A 24,583-nucleotide genomic window follows, 5' to 3' on the forward strand; every position below is an offset into this window, starting at 1 on the left:
CCCAAATCCCCTTTCTCCTATTTCAGTTTTTGTTCGTTCTCTGAAGCAGTGCCTGTTTGAATTCAGTGCGTGAATTCTGACGGGGTTTTCTGTTACATGAATCAGAAAAATAAATAATGGATTTTTTTTTTCAAATGAATATGGAGTTGCTAGGCAACAGTTGTTGGCGTTGGATGCGATGGTTGAAATAAAGTAGGACTTGTGTTGAATAAAAAGGCCAAAAATAGGTTTCGGGGACAGGTGCCAATTTGCTTGGTCTAGACGGAACAATTATTGATGGACTGGATTGCACCCAAGTTTGTTTGGAGTGTCTTTGGGTGTGAAATCAGCTGGAAATGAGTCTATAGGCATTTGGCACGACAGATTTCAGTACGGGGTCTTTTTTCAGTCATCATGGTCCACATGAATAACAGGCTGCGAAGCCTCTTAAAAACCTGCTAATGGACAGATATAGTCAAAAGAGTCTAGCACTGGCATCATGGCTACAGAAGGGAATTCCCACACAGGGTGGTGTAACTGCTCATGTGTGTGTGTGTGTGTGTGTGTGTGTGTGTGTGTGTGTGCTAAATAAATAAATAAATAAATAAATAAATAGATGTTTGTGTGTGTGTGTGTGTGTCGGTGTGGGTGGGTGGGTGTGTGTGTGCATAGATTAAAATTCCCCACTCATCCTCCTCCAGGCGATCTACCAAGCTCAGGTCCTCTATTAGAACCCTGGGAGCATGAGGGTCCTGTGTACTATCTTAGCTATTCCTAGGAGATCTCAGATGTTGTTCTTGGGATCTGCTGGAGCCGTTCTCCAAGTTTGGGTGTCACAGCCCCCCAGTGCTCAGATTAACCTTGTTGCCTTCACCTTTTCCAGCTCTTCTCTCAGCCCTTGGTGTTCCTTGTTCCTGATGTTGCTATGTCAGAGGATGTGGGAACTTATATATATTACATATATACACACACACACACACCCAGACATCATGGAGTAACTGTACATGAAGCACAAGGGTTCCAGAGAAACAGGACGTTTCAGACAGAGGTCCTTCATCATGCCATGCAAGCAAAGTGCTGGTGCACTCTGTCCGAAACATACTGTATACTTCGCTGTCATTTTTTTAATATAGCTATCTATCTGTCTATATATACTGTGTGTGTGTGTGTGTGTGTGTGTGTGTGTGTGTGTAATTAATATATATATATATATATATATATATTAATTACACACACACACACACACACACACACACATATATATATATATATATATATATATATATATATATATATATATATATATATATATATATATATATATATAAAAAAATGCAAGAAAAGTGCTTCTAAAGTTCTAGGAGGAGGAACTAGTTTATATTAGCAAAAGTAGATCTTTAAATCATAACATTCACTCCATGCAGATCAGTTCTTTTTCTCCTAGTTTCCTAACTTCATTGCTGCCATAGCAACAACTGGCAATGCAAACAGATATGTCATTAATGCAGTGTCCATTAGTATTAAAATGCCCCGCCACTGCAAACAACAAATCCTTAATTCTGATGGTCCAAAGGTGTTCGACAAACCAATCAGCAACCCATCTTGGTTTCTCTAATATAAAGCTGATTTACATCCATTACAAGTAATACAGCAGACAACTCCCACAGTGATGCATGAGGAGGAATGGGGGATGGCAATTAATTTTTTCATTATTTTAGTGGAACTATGAATAAATTTACATGTAGCACACCTAGAGTGGTTGCATGCTACAGAACCTCAGTTATTATCCAAATGGTCATTTATCTCACTCTTGATGAGCATGTCTTTGATGTTATGGTCCATGTAGGAGATTAGTGGAGGCTGCTTAAAAAAGGATGCAGTATCTACGTCATCTTGGGAGATTCTGAACTGTTTAAGTTTAATTTTAGCCAGCGTTTTATTTGTGGGATGAGAAGTCAGCACTAAAGGAATTCTTGTTGTCCTAACAGTAGATTGTTTATAAGTCAGTACCTCCATTCTCTGTGAGCAAATGTGAGCAAACAACTTCCTTAGGAAACCCAGTTATGAAAATATTCACAAATTTTCATACTTTTCTGGAGTAAAATTTCATTCTAACTGCACATGCAATTAACTCTTAGTAGCTGTGAGTAAGGGATGGAGTTTTTTTTCTTGGTACATGAAAAGTTGTTTTGCAAATAGGAATGGGAGTCCGTAGGTTTATAATACATGGTGGTATTTAAACAGGAATTTCCGGACTTAACTGAAGCATCCAAAAATATTATCCTCATGCCAGGATGAACTGTATTCGATCTATATTCCAAAGCCAGGAAGAACTTGCAGAAAGAAGAAATAAAGAATTGGAGTTTAATGTGCATGTAGCCGTACCAAAAATGTCATCAATGTAACTCAGAAAAAGTAAGAGTACAGGTCTAGTATATTGTTCAAAAGAGTTTCTCAACAAATATACCTTTGCCGGACATTTTATGAGGTGCAACTGTTCAACTGCTCACTAGCGTAAGCTGATTTCTGAATCAGCCATGATAGCAGCTCAATCCATTTAGGCATGTAGACGTAGCCAAGATAACCTGCTGAAGTTTGAAAGGTGATTTAAGCGACTTGGAATGTGAGAATCTATAAGGTTTCTAGGGAATGTGGTCCGACAAAGAGAAGCGGCAGTTCACTGGGTGAAAATGCCTTATTGATGCCAGAGGTCCGAAAATAATGGCCAGACTGCTTCGAGCTGATAGGAAGTCAACAGTAACTCGAATAACCAATTGTTACAGCCGAGATGTGCAGAAGAGCATCTCTGAACGCACAACACGACAAACCTTGAAGCGGATGGGCTACAGCAGCATAAGACCACACCGGGTGCTACTCCGGTCAGCTAAGTACCGGCAACTGAGACAACAGTTCACACGGACATACCAAAATCGGACAGTAGAAGACTGCAAAAATAGTTACCTGGTCTGATGAGTCTTGATTTCTGCTGCGAAAATCGCATTTGTAGGATCAGAAATATGAAATCATGGATCCACCCTATCTTGTATCAATGGTGCAGGCTAGTGGTGCTGGTTTAACCCAAAGAGGTCCACACACGCCCATAATTTTTGATGTTTTGCAATGTTTTTATGAATATCTTTGTGATACAACAGAGTAGAAATATGGTTCAAACATTTCCTGAATCTGTGCAACCTGTCCTTTGAACGGTAAGAATAAAAAGCCTGAGATGTTAGATATAGAGGTTAGACCATAGGTTAAGGTACATGTCATCCGCCTCTCACCATGTGATTTGCGTGTTCGCGTGTCAGGACTCAGGACTTGGCCATATATTTGCCATGTTTCATTGGTGAATTTGTGTGTCAATCTGTATGAAACTAATCAACAATAACGAAATCACTAAAAATTTACCTTTCACATCGGAAACATTTCCTTCCTCGTTCAATTGACATCTACCTAGCCAGGTGAGCCAAAATGTTCTACAACTAGTGTATAAGTGTTTGCAATGCTCTAGATCAAATGGTACCTCACTGGTAAGAGATTGGTCTGAACATTTTGATATGAAACATGGGTATCACGCTGTAAGAACCTTTAAGGTGAATTTAAGAAAATATGCAAAAACAGAAAATACCCTTATACGTCGGGGGGATAATGGTGTGGGGGATATTTTCTTGGCATACTTCAGGCCCCTTAATACCAATTGAGCACCATGGCCAACCTCAGTATTGTTGCTGACCACGTCCATCCCTTTATGACCACATTGTACTCAGCTTCTGATGGCTTTTAACAGCAGGATAATGCACCATGAACATGACAGTGAGTTAAATGTACTCAGTTTCCACAGTTACCAGACCTCAGTTTAATAGAGCACCTTAGGGATGTGGTGGAACGGGAGATTTGCATCATGGATGCGCAGCCGACAAATCTGCAGCGACCGTGTGATGCTATCATGTCTAAGGAATGTTTCCAGCACCTTGTTGAATGTACACCATGAAGAATTATGACAGTTCTGAAGTCAAAAGGGGGTCCCACCCGATACTAGCAAGGTGTACCTAGTGAGTGAGTCTGTGTGTGTATGTGTGTGTTCAAAATTGCAGTGAAGTACACAAGGTTTCAAAAGAAAAGTCTCAGGACAGAGGTCCTTCATTAGCTATGCAAGTGAAGTGCACATCATGACTGTATAATATGACTTAATTTCTTCCATAAAACAGGCCTGCTAACACATTGCAGTTCTAAAAAAAAATAAGGTCAAAAGAATCTTGTCAGGAATACAGCTTTACTCATGAAGATGAAAGAAGCCTTCAGATATTAAATGTTAGACCATTAAGTGCACTAAAATCAGTAAAAGACTTCTTAATAGCGTAGGTTGCTAGCGAAAGCAAACAGGTGTAGTATTACGTTTTCATGCTGTAGTTTCTCTGGATTAATACTGTTAAATGCTGGGGACCTAAGTGAACATTATATTCTGTGATCATTAAAAAGAATAAGAATAAAGCATTACTGAACTTTAATAAATAAATAAATACACACAAGCAAGATTAATGGGATGAAATGGCTTGAAACAAACAAAAGGATGTGCAGAGGCATTAAGAACATATGTTACACTACAAAATAAAAGACATTTGTAAAGTTTCTGCCCCTGCTCTTTCTCCATCTCTTCCTGTGCCCCCAGTTTCTACCTCTGTCTTTCTCTCTACTCAGAGGCACGCTGTTAACCATCGGTGGAAGCTCATTTTGGTTGCTGGGCGACTCGGACGTAGTCAGGATTCAATGTGTGGGCTGTGGACAAGAGAGGAGAAAAAGAGGATATGATAGAAAGATAGGTGGTGGTGGTGCAAACCTACACCAGGTACAGAAGGAGAAGTAGGCGCGTGGCCCATACATCCAGAGCTTGTAGAAGTGCGGACCTTGTGGGAAAAACTCAAATGCTCATGGATGGCTAACTTGGTTCTAACTGGGTGTGTGGTGCAAGACCATCCTAATGTCCTTTAACTTGGCTGACAGTATTATTTAATTAAAGGCACATCGGAGTTTTGATTACACACTTAATTACAAGTTAATTATGCAGACTAAGCGTGTTTCTAATCGGCGCTGTGCTTCAGAATTGTTCAAGCCAGTATTTGCTCATTATTTTTATGTGTTTGTTATTGTGTTGTAATGGTAGTGTCGTAAAAAGTGAGCCCACTAGTGTGTGGCGATGTGTTCCTGTTGGTCAGGTTAGAGGTGTGAAATACCCTATCATTCCATGCTGACATTCTCAGTTCATTATTTCACCTTATGCGAACTCAACACAAAATGTATTAGCTTAGCATTAGTGATGGGACCAGAATCCGGAGGACGGGAGGTGAGCTGGTGAACCCTCCTTGGGATCAGGGAGGTCGGCCTCGTCCCTGTGCAGAATGGCGCTGGGGCGGGGGGGGCTTTTCCACTACGCACCGCTCCGACCTGCGGTTTCTGGCCGTTAGCATCCCTCCGCTTCACCCCTCCCTCCCCCGAAATCCAGCGCGACGCCCGCTGCGTAGATAAGAGTGGAATCAGCATGCGCCGTGCGTGTGCCGTAACCTTGGATACCGCGTCACCTTCACTGGTGCTGGGGGTTGGGAGGAAGGAGATCGGGGCCTGATGGCTGCATGCGCGGGGGAGGGTAGCGTAGAGACGGCAACGCGCTTCTAAGCATCTGCCGGAGGTTAAATGATTTTATACAGCTCAGAGGAAAAGTACGTGTACGTGGTCTGTTTTTATCAGGCTTTTTTTTAAGTAAGGCGGTGCAAACAGTGAGACCAAGGCGCTCTTTGATCAGCGACTCGGGTGCAAACGTGAAGACTCGAGCACAGGGTTAGTGAAGACTCTGAACCTGCAAAATTTCACCATCTCTTTGGCAAGCAGCTCATAAATGTGAGGCAGGCTTTGTGCGGTGCTTCCAAATGAAGCGACGCGCGTGACAGGGTCGGAGAAGCAGCAGGAGGTGCAGTGTTTACTCACAGCCTGTCTCTGCGACGTCTCTGCTGCAGACATGAATTAAACATGACATCACGCCGCATATCACACCGGCACACAAACACATACGTTCCCTCTCTCCGTCCCTAAAGCGCTCTTATAAAACGGACATCATTGAAGCATGATGGGAGGGTTTTTACCGTTCACAGCCTGTAAACCATTGCTTAAGGTGAAATCTGTCACTTGGTTCATACAGTGGCGATCTTAACAACTGTATCAAGTAGGACTGGGAAGGCAGGTCTGAGAAATGAGTTCACTCTAATAAGAGGCAGACTGGCGGGCAGGCTGGATGACTGGTTGGCTGGTTAGCTGGCCGGTTAGCTGTGTGTAATGTGGGCCACCTAGAAACAAGCTGTCATGCTCAGGCACCCAAATAGAGCCATCTGCAGTTCAGAGGTGACATACAGGGGCCACTATCTGTGTGTGGAATTTGAGAAGGCGGTTGGATGGAGTGAGAGACTGATGGTGAGAAGACAAGTTAAAGGACATCAGCTGGGATTAGGGCATATTATGACTGCACAGTGTATTATAACTGTTACTGCATTATTGGCCTTTGCAATCCTAATTCAGCACTCTCAGATCATCCTGACCATTCACAAATGTAACTGAACGGTCAGGCAGTGCAGGCCAGTCTTCAACCATGCCATGCTAATGTGAAAGCATCAAACATAAATACAGCGAAAGCCGAGTTTCTAACTTGTGACTATCGATAGTTAGAAAGCACTTTTTTTTTTAACAAACTCAAGGAATACGGCTTTATAAAATTGTTTTTCGCCCGCTGTCTTCGGAATCTCAATCACGTCAAATGTGTGGCGTAAATACTTGGCCCATTTTAGTGGACATTAGCTAACTTTGCTAGCCTTGCTTGCTAGCTAGGGTAGTAGCCAATTTACTGACCTGCTAAGCTTGTTGGCTCCATCTATACTAGGCTAAAACTACTTCCCTTTGTTGCATTACAGAGATTTATAGAGTATCTTATGAATGTGAATGCGACGTAGGTCGCTTTTACAATAATGATAACTAACCGTTTGCGTTTAGCCAGCTACCTATTGTCATTAATAGCTCAGTGTGAAGTTTCTAGTGTTCGTTATTTAGCTAGCTAGCTACGCTACGTTTCCCATAATGATCCAGCATCTTTCCATACATGAGTGGTTAACACTGTCAGTTTATTTCAGTTTTTTCAATATACGAAGTTAGCACTAGAAAATCACTGAAGTCAGCCACACAGAAGAGAAGACAATGATAATTCATACATTTTAAGGCCAGACACGTATAACCTAGACACATATTCGACCACTAAAGCAAATGTATTAGTATTAGCTAGCTTAGCTAAGACACTGGTTATTAAGGGAACACTGCTAACTAGTTAGCTAGGTTAAACAGGTTACATGACAAGCTAGTAAAATGATAAATATAACCAGTAGCTAGCTAGCTAATCAAACGCCCATGCTATAAATAACTGTTAATAGACAATATTACTTTTAGTAATACTTTTTACTTTTAGGATCAGTTTTCTGTATAATGGCTAACATAAAAGGTTTTTACCGGTCGGGATATTCATTCTCTCTCTCTCTCCCTCCCTCTCACCCTCTCACCTCTGGAATCTGAACAACCATCACTGGAAAATCGCAGGCCAAGTCAGACATAATGGCATTTGATCGCGCCGTTGGTCACTGTTGTCCACCAGTGCCGTCACTCGGCAACTTTCTGGAATTTCCGGAGCGACATCGGGTTTTTTTCTTCAATTTTTAAGAAAATAACACGTTATTTTCATTTTAATTCACGTATACCTTTTTTCAGTAGCTAAGATAATGTGATATCCTCAAGGAGGTCCCTTAGGTGGTGCTTAGCCTTTAAGGATTTCCCAGAGTGCCTTAATATATTGCAAGCTTTATTTGCAATATGATGTTTCTATATTGCACCTGCCTAGTTTGCTTTTTCATTTGGAACACATACCTGTCATCGTCATTTGCATACACCCCTATTCGCAGGGCTTGAGAGCAAGGAGGCGGGGCAGTGTGAACCTGAAAAAAAACTGCATCTGCAGGAACAGGCAGCGGTCTCTTCACCAGCTCTCCTGAAATGCTTCCTGCCAGTTCCCTGCACGTGTGCACACACACACAGTCACACCCTCATCATCCGCAGTGCTCTCCTACTCCACACCTCGCCTCTGCTCTCTCCAGAGTGCGATCCCCCAAAACCCCCACTCCCTAACCCTACCCTTACCACTGCTAACCCTGCTTTCAACAAGGCACCAGGTTTACACAGGCTGTACAAACAAGAAAAAACAAAAACAAAAAAACACCACTGCCCCATCAAACCTCCCACACCAACAGGGCGGCGCTCTGCACCCATAGGCTGTGCGTGTGCACGCTGAGGCATTAGCATGCTGCCGATGATCCATTCCGCACCACTCTTATTTCGTGCCTGACAGCCGGACAAGATGGATTTTTGTTCTCCTCCCTTTATTAAGTCGGAAATGAAAGAATAATAGCATTATTAGCCAGTAAAAGGACCGTCGTTAAGGGTTCAAAAACAAAGTGTCCTCTCGTTCGGTAATTGCCACGTTTGTTATAATCTAATGAAGATGTGTCAGTGTTGGAGACTCCAGAGGCTGGGGGTGAGGACGTTGCTCTCCACTGCACACACACACTCTCACACACACATGGTCCTCTCACTCTTGCTGCAACTCCAGCAAATCCCTGTTTCTCCTACTGAGTGCAAGTTTTCCTCAACTGTGTGTGTGTGTGTGTGTGTGTGTGTGTGTGTGCGCATGCGTGCGTGTGCATGTGGTCCTGTCAGACATGCCCGATGCTTTTATTTGGCCTGATCTATACAGACCTCATCGATCACTAAGAACGCCCTTCACCTGTTGTCAGACAGTCTGGTGGGGGGTGAGCGGGTGAGGAAGAAGACCCATATTCACAGTTAAAGTGCGGCTGTCTGTCAGACACTTTGCCCGCAGACGGCCCACAGCTGTACATGATACGGTTATTGATGCCGGCCGTCAGCGCTTCCAGCACTTTCTTCAGAGAAGCCATCAGTGGGGTTTACCACTTCCATACGCACACTGGAGGGATGAGCTGAAATGAGCTCATTTGTACAGTGCAAGTCATGAGGCGTGTTCTCATCCCCTGTGGCTGTAAACACCGTCAAAAGCTGATGTCACTTCTTGGGAGTGTTTTCATTTCTTTGTTCTTTTCTTTGTGTGTATGCGTGGTTGTGTGCGTGTGTTTGTCTGCTGATGAATGGATTTTCTAGACTTCTGGCACATTAACTTTGGGCTAGACTAAAGTCGGAGAGTTGTGCCTTTCCACATCTCCCAGTCTGCTACACTGCACTCTCTAGTCCTGAAGGCATCCAAAATGCCATTTTGGCCACAATGTTGGTGAGGTTTTTAAAATATATAGCTAGAGTGTGGGAGTCAGGGCGTGTTCATACAAGAAAATGGTTAGGATGGCACTTTTTGGCCACGCCCCTTCCACACATCAGCTATCTTCATTTTTCTTCACCTCTTTCATCACATTTTAGCAACAGGTCAGAGGACTCGCAGCCATGAGGTGTGCAGAGTCACCACTTTACTGCCGTTTCTAACCCAGAGAAAAGGCATTTATGCTTCTAGTGTTCTTAAACGACTTCAGTACCTGCTTGACCTCTACAACCAGAGTCCTTCATTTTCTTTTGTCTCTTGCCTGTTTAACAGTGGAATTAGCAAGGCATTGAAAAATATTCATATCAAAAGCTCTGACTAAAATCCATTGTAAAATATTGTATTACCCATTATAAGATATTCTTTAAAAAAAACCTTTGAAACTTTTCCAAATACATTCTTGATTTTATGCTTTGTTTATGCAATCAAAACTTCTGACTGAAATTCATTCTTGCATGATATTGATAGAAAAAAAAAAGTAAGCCAAAACATAAAACATTTGAGCACTTGCAACAAAAAACATATAATCAGATATTTCCCTTTTCTCTGTAATCGTTTTTTGATTTTGTCCCTTTACATTAAAATTACATTATGACATTAAGTATCTATTATTTAGACTTACCTTATATCAGTTCTGTGGGAATTTAAAAACACAATTTTACGATAATGCTCTTTATTTGTAACGAGCGGTTAGGAGGCAGATGCATGTGCAGAGAAGAGCGAGATTTATTATGGGCAAATCCAGAATCGTAGTGGTTGCCACAGTCTAGGGTCAAATGACATGGAGAGTCTGGGAATACATAATAACAAACAAACAAAAGCACACAATGACAAACAGGGGATGCAGGCTAAAACAAAGAGGCTAGAATCAACACAAGGCTAGGTAACACAATCAGCTAGGAATAACAAATAAAGGGATGGGATATTACACACAGAGGTTTGGATTAACACATGGGCTATGATTAACAATGACCAGCCACAAGACTTTAACTAGCACAGGGCTTAAATACATGATCTAATGAACACTAAACAAGACACAGGTGCAAATCATGAGTGGCAGAGAAAAGAAAACTAAGGAACGGAACCTCAACGAGGAAGTAAAGCCAAACAAAAACATGAGACAGGGAAACCATGGAGACATGGACGCTAGGAAGGTGGCCAATCCTTAGTTGTTTGGCATCTTTAGTTGTACTGTCCATGGTGCTGAGGAGCTTCATGTCCGTCGCTCTGGGTTGCTCCTGGAGCTGGAGACATGCCATCCCACAGACCCTCACTGCCCCTACCAGTCCACACATAGGCCACGTGATAGTGATTAACTGAGAAAGTGATGAGGTAAGGTTATAGCCTATGTCAGATATAGCTGGTCTTGAGCATATTCTGTAAAAAAAAAAAAAAACCTTTCTGCATTTAGAGCTGTGCAGTATGTGGAAAATTGCAATTATGTTGCTAATTAGAAACTTTCCATGTGCTTTAGAATATATTATGAAAACAGTGGTGATTAATGTGATAAGATCGAAGATTGGCGTGTATTATTAGCCTGCATAATAATTTTTACCAAAATGATTTACTCTCGTTGGATAAGGTGAATCCTGGGATTCATCATCACACACCTTCACACTGTGAAAGATGTTGATGTATACTGTAGCCTTCACTGGATTTAAGAGACCAGTGGGAGTGAGGTGGGGAGGAATGAGGCAGCGACACAGACGATGGCACGTGAGAGAGCAGGCTCATGTAGAAAGGTGTTGTGTTGGATCTGACTGCTGCAGCAGCGCATTAGTGTGTCAGCACTGGAAAAGCAAGAAAAGCATGAGCCATGTAGCAGGGAGCGAGAAGACGCACATCGATTCTCAGCCCAGCCCTCAGGACCCACTAGATGGGCCTGATTTTGTTCCCCCTAACCTGCTCCATCATATTTCCGATGCCTAAACCAAGCCATTAAGGACACGAAATGCCTGGTACTGGTGTACTGGGTGGTGTGGTGTACAGCAAAAATGTGGCTCTCAAGGATCTGGTTGAGAAACACTGGTCTAATTAGACCTTAAGATACGATCTCCTTTGTTTCTCTGAGGAAATATTTATGGCCTTCACCTAATCCTATGTATGAAATACATTTGAAAGGAAATGAATGCACTTCTTGTCAGGTTCTAGATACCAAAATACATTAGTTTTAGCTCACACGTTTCACGCCTCAACTTCATCTTGAACCACAGCTCCTTAAGAGACAGGGAAGATCTGTCTGATCCACAAGACTATCTGCCCTAGCACCCAGGTGGAGGACTGAACTCCCCCTGCATGTCCCTCCAGCAGATCTGCTTTCAAACATAGACTGAAAACCACATATATATTATTTATTCTATTACTTGTGTGAATTTTCCTTCTGTGTATTTTCTATCTTATAGGGCTGATCGGGTTCTAGCTGAACAATATCCATAGTCTCTGCATATGGATTTCTTCCATGTACACAACAAAGTACTTTTATAAGTCACTCTGAACAAGATTGCTGTCACTAAATCCTGTGAATGTAATGTAAAATACATGAATGCGGTAAAAAAAAGATTTTTTTTTAAGTAGGTAATTTGAAATTACTCAATTTCTTAAGTAAATTTTGTACAGCTAACACTCTTTTTGGAGTAGCTCCCCACATGATTGGTTCTTTGCAGATCTGTTTGCACCAGGAAAAGTTAAATGGTTTTCACTGAGGACAGCAATCTTCAAGCCATAGACTTTCAACTAGATTTAGGTCAAGTCTTTGACAAGACCACTCCAGAACATCCACCTTGTTCCCATCAAGCCACTCTGTGGTGGCTTTGGCCTTGATGTTTGGAGCCATTTTTCTGACTATAAATTTGACTCATTTCAGCTGTTTTGCAATTTTGATCATGTTCTTCTGCAGAATCTCCCTGTGATTGGGTCCATCCGTCCTCCCATTATTCTTGATAAAACTTCAAATGGGATTCCAGATGGACCTACATATACAGTATCTTTGATACTGTTTGATGCATTGGGTTTCTGGTGGCCTTTTTGATTAAGTGTCTTCTTTCCCAATCATCTACTTTTCATGGACTCAGAGTTTGGCAGACTACAGGTGATGCCATGCATTTTCCATTTTTTAATGACGGGCTTCAGAGTGCTCCAGGCTTTCCTGAAAGCATTCGAAAAGATTTTATATCCCTCACATGATGCTTGCAGTATTGGATCTACATTTGCAAACTGAAGGGCTATAGTAATCAATATAGTTTATAGTTTATTCAAGCTGTCAATTTAATTGCTGTGATTTCATACAGGTGTTGGAAAATTAAGTAACTATAGGACCTTGAAGGTAATTGGTTATGCCTAAGATTGTTTGAGGGATGTTACAGCATATGCATATGCTGTACACTGCATATGGAAAGGTTTTAGAGCCTTTCCTTATTTTGGTATGTTTCAGACTAAAATGTTTCAACTAATTATTTCTAATTAAATTAAATAAAGTATACACACATTCCACACATTTTAGCTGTGTCAACATTCCGTAATGACACAGCTAAAACAGGTTTTTAAAGAAAAAACCCCCCAAAATAATCAGTTTACATAAGTATTCAGACCCTTCACATTTGGCAGCCTCATGAAGCTATAAGCTGGGCCTGTCTTTGTTGGATGTTTCTCCCATTCTTCTTGGCAGAATCATTCAGGCTCAACTGGCTTGAATCGGGAGCTTCAGTGCCCAGCCATTCTCAGGTCTTTCGAGAGGTAGTCTACTGCTGTCCAGGTCCAGATACTCGCTGGGTCACTCCAGGAACTTTTCCTTGTTGAAATGCAAACCTTATTCCCTGCCTGAGATCTTGGGCACAATGTAAAAAAAAAATTAACCATTGATTGCTCTATATTTTGCTGTATCCAGCTTTTCCTCAATTCGCCTAGTCTCCCAGTTCCTGTTGCAGAAACACACCCCTACAACACGATGATTAGTGATGTATATCATATATCACTTTGAATGACCCCAGTGTATGAAAGTGCCTGGTCACTTCCACACATGCTGCTGCATTAATAGAGCTGGGCTAATTAGGTTTGGGTTTCATTTGATTCTTTGACATTGTAAAGCTACCTTTGGTAGGTGAAAGGCATCATATAATCTAACTTATTATATCATTATAACCATAAGCAAATGTAAATATAATACACACACACACACACAAAACATCGGTCAAGTAATTGTAAACCGTATCAGTAATAGACAATAAAACCTTATAGTAGCACGTCACTCATGCACCACGGACAACATCGGTACCCTTCCAAACTGCAAAAGTAACTTCAGTCAGGAATTGGTAGAAAGTTTGTTCTCTTAATACATTGGGAAAGTGTAGGTGTATTCATTTTCTATTCACTGTATGCATGTTGAATCCTGTTCCCATTTTATATATTTATGTAGTTACTTAATAAACTGAATGCTGTTAGCAAATTGTAACATCTAAATACATGCCTTTTTTAAAAGCAGACACAAATAACATCAACTTTATTAACCTAGTAATGGGCACAGACTAATGTGAGGGGTATTGTTGTATTTAATTGCTTTAGAAAGTCAAAAGCAGCATTAACAAATTCTTATTTATATGCTTTCATCATCATCATGTGTAAATAAAATTGCGTATGTGTATATTAAAACTGCCATTGCTCTTCAGATGGAAAGCAAGCCTGAAAAGTCTTTTTTTCACATTTAAAAGGTTGCATCCAGGCCCACATGCTCTTCAAGATCTTCTTTGTTTAATATGGCAGCAGCCAGAGGGACAATCAGTGCAGTCCATGTGCTTGGTAGAGAGTAGAGTAAGCATGGAGGCCATTTAAGAGGATTAAGAGGTGACTAGACAGATCATTAAATTGTGTGAAAAACACACAGCCATTAGCCACGCTGAAGAGAAGGTGGCAGGTGTTCTCAAGAGAGAGATGATCTAGCACGAGAGAGAGATGATCTAGCACGTGAGAGAGAGATGATCTAGCACGTGAGAGAGAGATGATCTAGCACGAGAGAGGGATGATCTAACATGAGAGAGATGATCTAGCACGAGAGATGATCTAGCATGTGTCTCCTCAGCCCCCTTTCCCGCTGTCATCACGGTTTTTTTTTGCGTTCTGCTTTTTACATTTTTGATGCCAGCAGGAGATGCCACCACTTTCCCTTCTGCCAGCCTCTCTCTCCCTCTCCATGTCATCCCCTTCTCCATGCTGCTCCCTCACGTTCTCATTACTTGGCCTGAAGCCAGCTCTAGTAAGTGCTCCTCTTCTGGCAGTGCCATGGCAATATTTCTAAACAGAGGCGGTAAATTTAGCTGTAGAGGGCTGCTGAGCTGGATTGGGTCAATGCTGTTTATTACATTACATCTTGATCTTATTGCACTGGCAACTGCAAAATGAGACCCCCAAAAAAAGAACCATGCTACAGTCTGCACATGCTCTGTTGTTTTGCTTTTGTTTCTTTAGATTTAGAATCTCAGCTGTTTCTGTCCTGTTCTCCTGTCTCTTCTCGTGCCTTCTAATCGCCTCCTCCTAGTTCATTCACTGCTCATCACTCATCTCTGCAGCTTTATAAATCACATAAGAGTTGGTCATTTTCACTGATCCTATATTTATTTATCGATTAATAAATGAATGCATTTGTTTAAAAATAATTGATGACCAGAGCGTAGTGACCCAGAGCTATACTTAGAGGGAGCCTGTATCTCCTATGCCTCCAGCCCTGCATGGATAAAGGTCACCTGTCAGTGCAGCTCATTATGGGAGAGAGAGAGAGAGAGAGCGAGCGAGAGCGAGAGAGCTCAACCGTGCATGCATACACACAGTGACTGTGGTTTAAGCATGAGAGATCGAGGTAATTAAAACCCACTAAACAAGATTTACGGTAATAATAGCTGTTCTGAAACTACAATGTCCGCAAGTGTATCTGTCCACCTACTATTTCAGTGATATCGAAATACCTATATACTATATACTTAAGTTGCATTACTTTGAAAGGTATAAGTAATTTGGCAAATCAGTTTAGCATAGGTTTAAAGGCAAAAGTAAGGCATCTAGAAAACAAACTCAAAATGCGTTCAAGTATTGATATGGCTGTGCGATATAAGCGAAAAATATCCCGATATCGTTAATTTCATACCCAGATAACGATACATATCGCAAAACAGCACAATTTTCTGTAAATTCAATAGTTTACATAAAATCACCTCATTTAAAGGCCTACTTCTTAATGTGATGACACAGCCTTATGCTGAAGTAATTTTGAAACAGTGGGATTTAATAGCGGTGAAGTTGATTGAATTAACTTTTGTAAGCCAAGTAACTAGCTAAATGTAAAACGGAAGCATTAGCAGTTAGCTAGCGTTAGCTAACCTAGTTAGTTTGCTAACTGCTAAAACACTTCCTAAGAACATTTAGCTATTTAAAGGCGAAACTGCGTGTTAGTAAGAAACGTTTATTAGCATTTAGCTAGTAACCTCGTTTTGTCTTGGCTGGTTAGACACCTGCTGTTTTTAATTACCCCAGTCTGTTTTGCAGTCACTCTCCTCCATTGTAACGGTTGTCAGTTAGCCAAGCAGGGTTCCCTCTCCTCTGCTCGGCAGGGCGAACCAACGCCTGAAACTTGACCTTGGCTCCCGTTACCTGCTCATCAGCATGGCCGCTTAAGCAGCCTTCCTTCACGCCTCTTCGCGCAGCATTGCGCCGTCCTTGTGCTCTTGCTCCGTTGCTTTGTATCTGCGTATATTTCCGAGTATCATTGTAATATTTAAAAAAATTATTATTATTTTAACTTGTTCCCTTGGCTACCTAGCTAAACGTTGTATTTGGTATATCGTTGTTTGTTAGCTATCTATATTTCATGGTTTCATTGTCTGTTCTCTGTTTTTTCAGTTTATTAAACCTGCTAAAGCGTTCGTGATTCGTCAGTAACATCCAAAGCGTTATTGTGACACAACAATATAGCATAATATGAAACGATGCTTTTCTATGATCATACAATATATAGCTACCGTAATATCACACAGCCCTAAGTATTGAGGTACATTGATAGGAGCCTCAGTCTGCATTTAGAAAGCTGCCTGCTGCCGCCTTGAGCCAACATGGCTCCATGAGTGTCAGTTTCACATTTAAGAGCTTGGAAAAGGGCAGCAGACCGGCAGAGGTTGTGGATTATCTCTTGCTTTTTCCCTTCTGGGTAAACATGCTACCCTTGACCTTGCAGGGGCCTGATTATCAGACTGCTGTGGCAGGTGTGGGACAGGGCACCATGCTTATTTAGACAAGGCCATAAAACTTAATGAACATTTGCGACACTTTTTCAACCATGATGGGGTGTCCCCTTGTCCTAATTAAAAACATTTTTAGCATAACAGTTTATGCTAGCACCCATACACATGGGACAGACAGGTCCCATGAGGTGGGTGGGTGTGTTAAGCTTCAGTGGCAACTTTCTTCGGAGGTAAACTTGAGGGAAAGGCTGTATGTGACTAAGACAAGTATATAGAGCTTATTATATAGTATATTTGTATATCTGTATATTTGGCCTACAATATGTTTTGGTAGCAATGCATTTCAATCTTGTTATAAGCATCAAAAAAGCATACTGACTTGTAATGTGTTACAACAGTTGACTATCTGGGTCTGTTTTCTGTTCTGTCCTGGTTTTTCAGCTTTTCTGAGCTGTGTGTGTGTGTACCATCTCTGTTAAATAGAGCTATGTGCAGTGTTTATGCCATCTCCGTTAACAGAGCTGTGTGTGTTTGTGTACCATCTCTGTTAATTGAGCTTTGTGCGGTGTACGTACACCATCTCTATTAATAGAGCTGTGTGCAGTGTGTGTTCCATCTCCGTTAACAGGGCTGTGTGCAGTGTGTGTTCCATCTCCGTTAACAGAGCTGTGTGCAGTGTGTGTTCCATCTCCGTTAACAGAGCTGTGTGCAGTGTGTGTGCCATCTCCGTTAACAGAGCTGTGTGCAGTGTGTGTGCCATCTCCGTTAACAGAGCTGTGTGTGTGTGCCATCTCCGTTAACAGAGCTGTGTATGTATGCCATCTCCGTTAACAGAGCTGTGTATGTGTGCCATCTCCGTTAACAGAGCTGTGTATGTGTGCCATCTCCGTTAACAGAGCTGTGTATGTGTGCCATCTCCGTTACCAGAGCTGTGTATGTGTGCCATCTCCGTTAACAGAGCTGTGTATGTGTGCCATCTCCGTTAACAGAGCTGTGTATGTGTGCCCTCTCTGTTAACAGAGTTGTGTGTGTGTCATCTCCGTTAACAGAGCTGTGTGTATGTGTGTGTGTGGTTCAGAGCAGTAAACAGAAACTCATGAAATATTCAGCATCTCCAGCTGCATGGAGCTGAAGCTCTGCCCAAAGCCCCTTCTGTAGCCCCTCCCACACTGCCCACAGCACCTCATAACACAACACTTCCGACAGGCCCCTCCCTCACTTACCACAGGCCCCTCCTGCACTTTGCAAAGGCCCCTCCCACACTTACCACAGTTTCTCCTACACTTCTATTCCAACTTTCCAACAATCTATTCCGATTTTCAGGTTCAGGTATCTTAGAGGCAGTAAAGCCATTCTTGTTTAGAAGTGTAGAGAACTCACTTTAGGAAGTTTTTTAAGTTTTCAGAAAAATTCAGGCCACTGTTTTGGGGGCTCAATGACATGTACTGTAAAGATTCCTCAGCCTGGCCATATTTGATGAGCTCAGAAAGCATCTAATTCTCAGCTTAAGATAGATGCCCTAGATTAATTTAACTCTAGAATGACCACATGTACACACACACACACACACACACACACACACACACCCACACACCCACACACACACACACACACACACACGTGTCACTGTGGAGCCTATACATTGTAATGAAGTTGGCCTCTCGCCTTTAAAAACACTGGTGATTCAACACAAATTCATACATTATTCAGCACCTGAGTGGAGTTCCCACATGAGGTGTTTACTGTCGACCAGCTGTAGCTGTTACTAATGGAACACCGTCCCCTGGTGTATTAAAGACGCACCGCTCTGAATAGCGCTTGGAGCATGTCAATCGGTGCCACCTCTCGTATTTAGGTCTCGCCTGACGCATACTCTCGAGGATGATGATGGAATAGTAATGTTGGGCCACTGTGGTGGAAGAAGACTGCGAAAGGATGTGGTCTGCAGTACCGACGACCGATGCTCGTGGGAACGTGCCAGTTATGTCCTTCCAGCATCTGTGGTTTTCCGGAAGCAGGACAGAATGGATGCGTCTCGTATTTCCTTTAGGATGGAGTGACTTGGAGAGCTTTGGGGGCTTTTTTAGGCCTTTTGGTGACAGAGAAGCACAGGTCTTGGCCGAGCGGTTTGAAATTTCCCATTCGTCACCAAAATCACAGAACTTCAGTCCTCGCACATAACCCTCTACTGTATCTCCGACTGGAGTTCTAAATCTTAGATTTCCCAGGAATTTGCCTCTTTTCATTTTTTTTTTTTTTTTTTTTAACTTTGAATTGAAGTCAAGAGTTCCGAGATGCTTCCGCACTGTCAGAATTTGTTAAACTGTCATAACATGATGTGTATTTTGTGATTTAGCACTCAGGAGTTTTGGGATGTGTGTTAGCTTTGCGTTTCCGTGAATGACTTAAACAGGCCGAATCTCAAAATAAACAGACTTCTGGAGTTTAAGCACTAAACCTGTTTGCCAAATGTCTCCCATTTTGGCAGCTTTACAGCCTGACGCTGCGGGGGTGTTTTGGATATCCAGAGAGCCTGGGTCTCTAACCAGCATGTTTTACCTACTACTTCATTACCACAGGATGTCTGCCCCCTGCAGACGAGGATATGCATTGCACCTTTTTAAAATTCCCTTTTGTGTATTAAGTTACTAACTTTACTAACCTTACACGTTTACTTATTAGCAAACCTTTACTTATTAGAAACTCCTTGCAAGTTTATACTTAGTTAGCGACTACAGCCCATCTTTTTCCATGCATATGTTGCACTGGCTAGCCTCTAAATCTCATTTAGCGGTCAGTGTCTGATATGCCTCATGAACGCAGATCAGCTTCAAAGCCTACCACCACGGCACAACCATGTCGGTGTCACTGCCACATTAAGGGCTGTCCACCATCCAAATATTTTCCAATCAGCATTGGTGAGAATATGTTCAGTAATGAATGTGGTAGACAGTGGCTGGTGTAGAGCGTGTCTGGTGCATCGATACACATGGGCTTCGATTTGTATTAGTTCGCCAGTAAAGGTGAGTCTAATATAATGACCGGTGAGTTTAGGAGATGGGTAGGTGTTTGTAATCAAGTGGCTCGTGATTGTGGATCATGGGTACCGGGGCACTTGATTGGCATGGCCAGTGAGGCATGAAGTCCATTTTCCTCTGTCTGTATGCTGTTAACCCAAAAGCTCGACATCACCCACAGATGGACTAAACCTTCGGTCCCTCCTTTCCCCACGGAAGACAGCGGCGCAGCAGGAGAACTGGAGCGCCTTGGTTAACGCCATCCCCTTTTTCCCGTAACCTTGCATCCGGCGCATCTGAATTATTTATCCCGTTGTTGTCTCCCACATGCAGAGTCATGGGGATGAAAGAATGTGGGAATGAGCTCGGCTGGGCAGGGACACGGGATGGAATGTTTTCCTCCTTGCTGTGTGGTTCGTCGCTGAGACTTTGTTTGACAAGTACGGCAGACTGCTTCATTGTTGGCGATGTGAAATTAAAAAAAGCTCTCTTGTGAACACACGTATGTGACGTCCTGCGCAGTCCCACGATAATGCCCAGGGCGTTGGGTTTTTCAGCAGACATTTGGCGAAATGGAAAAACCCATGACGTATAACACCAAGTCTCCGATTTGTGAACCTGCATCGGTTTCCTATGGTGGACTCATTTATGAATGCAAAACAAGAGTGCTTATGTTCAGAGCGAGAGAAGCCAGCGGTTCATGGACTATACAGCACATGGGCCCTAACAGCCCTGCTCTCAGTCAGTAAAAGGGCCGGGACTTTTGAGTGAGTTAAAAGAGTCTCGGGCCTGTAATGTGAACTGTAATGGGATCCTCAGTGTGAAGGAGAAAGAGAGTGGAAAAGACACTCTGACAGAGACAGAGAGACAGACACGGGGAGACGGAAAGACAGATAGAGGGAGACGGAGAGACAGATAGAGGGAGATGGAAAGATAGACACAGGGAGACAGAGAGACAGGAAGGGAGGCCGGAGAGATAGACAGAGGAATACAGAGGAAGAAGAAGAGACAGACAGGAAGACAGAGAGACAGACGGGGGAGACAAAAAAGGCTTTGGGTTTTAACATTATAAGCATAATTCAGTTAGGAATTGTAATCAAATTAAACTGATAACAATGTTTTCATGTTTGTCTTACTCTGTCAGCAAAGACTAAACGAAGTTTTATTTACTGTTGGCAAAAGTGAAGAGTGCTCCATTGTAATCCCAGAAATGCTTCTGCATCCCTTCCACATCCCCCCATGTCTCCCCCCACCCCACTCCCCCATAAAAATCTGCATTCCAGCAGTCCAGGGACAAACAGAGGGTGAGACAATGGGATCGAGTTAGAGAAAGTGCAGCCAAAGTTGAAAAGAAAGAGAACCTGAGAAAAACAGAAAAAGTGTGGCAAGAAGGGAAAGAGAGGGACACAGAGAGAGAGAGAGATAGAGACAGAGAGAGAGAGAGAGAGAGAGAGTGTGTGTGTGTAACTGCTGATTGTGCCAAAACAGCATCTGTTTGTGGAGCGAGCGGTGCACGTTTCTTTAGCTCTGTCAGACAGAGTGACCCCTGCAGCTACAGTGAGCGGTCACCGGGTGGCGTGTGCATGGGCAGGAACAGCATGGGTGGCGGTCTGCTCACTGCAACGCCACACGTCCCGCCTCCGACACAGACAGCACGTAGTTGACACAGAAGCACTGAGGCATAGGACTCATGACAGCTACAGGACATAAGCAGATGTGCCTTTGCCAACGCACACACACACACACACAAAGAGCCACACCAGGAGCTACTTCACTGATGCACACTGACCTCTACCGTCGTCATCGGTCGTTCATAGACAAACTGTAAGACGTTTTCCCTCCCTAAAGTGAAGCAGTACATTCAAACATGAGTTTATTCTTCAGGTTTTGATCAGACCATGAAACCATGATGTGCCTCCACTGGCTAACGTCATTTCCCCCCCTCTCACGTGACCTTGAGGGCATATCCAAAAACCAGAGGCGGACAAAAGTCATTTTCATTTTGGGGCGAAACAGGCATGATGTCTTGTAATGAGCCTTGCAGAAACACAGCCAGGAGCGCAAGCCGACCAAAGGGGAAAGGTCAGCTGCCCTTTCACCTGTCACCATACAGTACTGTCCAATCAGGAAACGCTGGGCTCCTGATCAGAAGAGTCGAGCAGGATGTCGTCATGCCGCATGAGGAAGAGAGTATCATGTCAAAGGCATTTTCTTCCCCTCAACTCTGTTCTCTCGGTGCACCTGTGCGGGGCTCCTCCGTCATCTCCAGTCACGCCGTCCTCTTCTCTGTTACCGTCTGATGAGGGTGCATCTTTCCCTCTGGCCCTCTCTCCCACTCCCTCTCTTTCCATCTTTCTCTCTCTTTCCTTCTCTCTCTCTCCATGTCTTTGCTCTCTCTTTCTCTCTTTCGCTGTCTTTCTCTTCGATTGTGATGATACAGGTATCTTTCTCGTGCTGCTCCAGTGAGCTCGTGCTTTCACCTTGGCAGCCTGGCGTGTGCGTGCGTGCGTGTGTGCATCTGTGTGTTTGTGCGTGTGTGTGTGTGTGTGTGTGTGTGTGTGTGTGTGTGTGTGTGTGTGTGTGCGCTCCTTTCGTGAGTGCTGACACAGCAGTGTGGCTGCATGAGGTAGAGATGCTCACGGGGTGGACAGACAGCTTGTCCTACGGAGACTCCCTGTCACGTTCAGCACAAAATTACAATGTCATGTTGATCAGACTGCAGGATTGCTGAAGAAGGAGTTTCACCGAGGAATGACAGAGGATGAAGAGGAGAGAGGGAAAGGCAGAGAACCTGAGAGGGAAGGATGGAGAGGGGGGGAAATGGAGAGAAAAATGAATAGAGAGGGGGTGAGGCAGAACGGAAAAAGAGAATAATTGAACATATTTTGCAGTGCGTGTGCATTTGAACATTTGTTATTTCTGTGTAGCACACGGTGTTCCACTGTTTCTCTCTCTGTGTTTGCACAGAACCAGAGAAGCCCGAGCACGCCGAGCAAGATCGCGCTCCGTGGAGACGAAACGGACCACGCCGAAGTCCGAAACGACCCCGTCACATCTCATGTCTGCTGACCATGCCTGACCGTCACCGTCGCTCTCACGTGACCACTTAGACGGCCCCTCGGCCAGACGAACCGGAACCGCGAAGCCCGAGCTCTCCCAGCCCCTCCTCCCAGGGCCCTCCACCCCTCCCGGCCAGAGATGGCCAGACGCCTGCTGCCGTGGTGACCGGAGGCGAGGGGGGGGCGGGCGGACCGGGAGCGGGCGGGGCAGCATGCGTCCATGGACGGGGTCGTGGCGCTGGATAGCGCTGGTGCTGCTGGCATGGGGGACCCTGCTCTTCTACATCGGGGGCCATCTGGTCAGGGACGGCGAGCACGCGCCCCGCTCCAGCCGGGAGCTGGCCAAGATCCTCACCAAGCTGGAGCGCCTCAAACAGCAGAACGAAGACCTGCGGCGCATGGCTCAGGCACTCAGGTGGGGCTGTGGGCGAGGCTCAGGGCATATGGGGGGTGGGATCGGGTTTCGGGGGAGGGGCATGGGGGGTTGAAAGGTCGGGGAGTGGTGTCAGGTCTGGAATGTGGGGTTTGTTTTGGGGAAGAGAGAATAAAGTAGCTTCTGTGTTTAAATGTGGAAATATAGAAAAAATGGATCTTTGATACCATATCTACTACTGACTACAACTACTATAGTAGCTTTTATTACACAGAATAATATTTACTTACTGCTAAAAATGTCTTAATACTACTACTACTACTACTACTAATAATAATAATAATAATAATAATAATAATATTAATATTGCTTCATTAATAATAATATGTTTCACCAAACTTAATGAATGTTAAACTGAAAGTAGCTTTGTCTGGGAAAGTGCAGAATGGTATCTTGCCTTTTAGGTTGGGAAAAGTGTGTCAAGCAAATTTTAGACATGCACCAAATCACTAGGCACATTGGTATCATGCTGGGCTGTTACATGCGCGCACACACACACACACACACACACACACACACACACACACACACAGAAAAAGAGAATGTGACTTCTGCGCTCTTCTCAGATTATGGCCCAGATGTGAACATTGCTTGTATCATTCAAAAAAGTTAAATATAAAAAGTTTATCCAGTTAATCTCAGATTTGTAAATGGCTGTTCTGTGAGATTTTTCTGGTTAATCACATCTCAGATCTCTGCGCAACTAATCTTGATTTACATGCAATCACTTGAGAGAGAAAATATTGTGATTTTAACATTTTTAGCTTACACTTTTTACAACATCAGCGTTTATGGTTGTGCATGGTATCTGAGCTCTGATCCCCCATGGAGACAACTCTGCTCTTACACACATTTCACAGTGTTTTTCATAATGTATACGCACACAGTACACACATAAGGACGCACACACACACATGCATGCGTCAAGCTCATCAAGAGCAGGAGATGGGTGAGAATTTATGAGTCGAGCTTTCATTTTCTCAGGATAAATATTCATCCTGTTCTGTTCCAGCTGCTGTGTGAGCTGCATACTAGTGTATGAAGATAGCTCATTAAAGTCATAACAACATACGCTCACCAGCCACTCGGGTAGAAACTCCTGCTCTGAACCCGCACTCACTGTCCACTGTAGTAGGCAAGCTAGTCTTGAACAAGCATTTTGTAGGGAGGTCACTACGAACATTACAAGGGCCCGCCCCTCCCTTGTGACCATGTGACCACTACTGATTGGACGATTTAGGTGATGGACCATCATGAAAAGAGTAGACATCTCCGCCCTCTAGCCACCCTCTGGAATCTTCTAGACAGAGAGTACACGCGCGCGTGCACCACACACTTATTTGCAGTGAGGAGACGTTGCGTACATCGCCCTTATCAGAGTGTTGGACGGGTGTAATGGAGCGTGGCAGGCTGTTAGCTAGCTGTCCGTCATCCTTAAGCCCTCCCCTTTC

General features: G+C 43.4%; 1 protein-coding gene and 1 long non-coding RNA gene across 5 annotated transcripts in view; one reads left to right on the forward strand and one right to left on the reverse strand.

The window, feature by feature from the left end:
• The window catches only part of fut8b (fucosyltransferase 8b (alpha (1,6) fucosyltransferase)), a 77,144-nt gene that overhangs the window by 28,903 nt on the left and 23,658 nt on the right, over positions 1 to 24,583 (forward strand). For all 4 annotated transcript variants that reach the window (XM_081718280.1, XM_081718277.1, XM_081718278.1 and 1 more), the window contains one exon: positions 22,608 to 23,114. In XM_081718280.1, coding sequence (XP_081574406.1) covers positions 22,912 to 23,114 — 203 coding nt within the window. In that variant the 5' untranslated portion in view covers positions 22,608 to 22,911. The remainder of the gene's footprint in view (positions 1 to 22,607; positions 23,115 to 24,583) is intronic.
• LOC113581102 (uncharacterized) lies at positions 4,467 to 8,066 on the reverse strand. The gene is made up of 3 exons (XR_003411033.3): positions 7,930 to 8,066; positions 7,569 to 7,712; positions 4,467 to 4,755 (listed from the first exon to the last, which is right to left on the reverse strand). It is a non-coding gene; the product is annotated as an uncharacterized LOC113581102 (long non-coding RNA).

This window comes from Electrophorus electricus, chromosome 7 (genome assembly GCF_041902795.1).
Source record: "Electrophorus electricus isolate QZ-2024a chromosome 7, ASM4190279v1, whole genome shotgun sequence".
Taxonomy (NCBI): Eukaryota; Metazoa; Chordata; class Actinopteri; order Gymnotiformes; family Gymnotidae; genus Electrophorus; species Electrophorus electricus.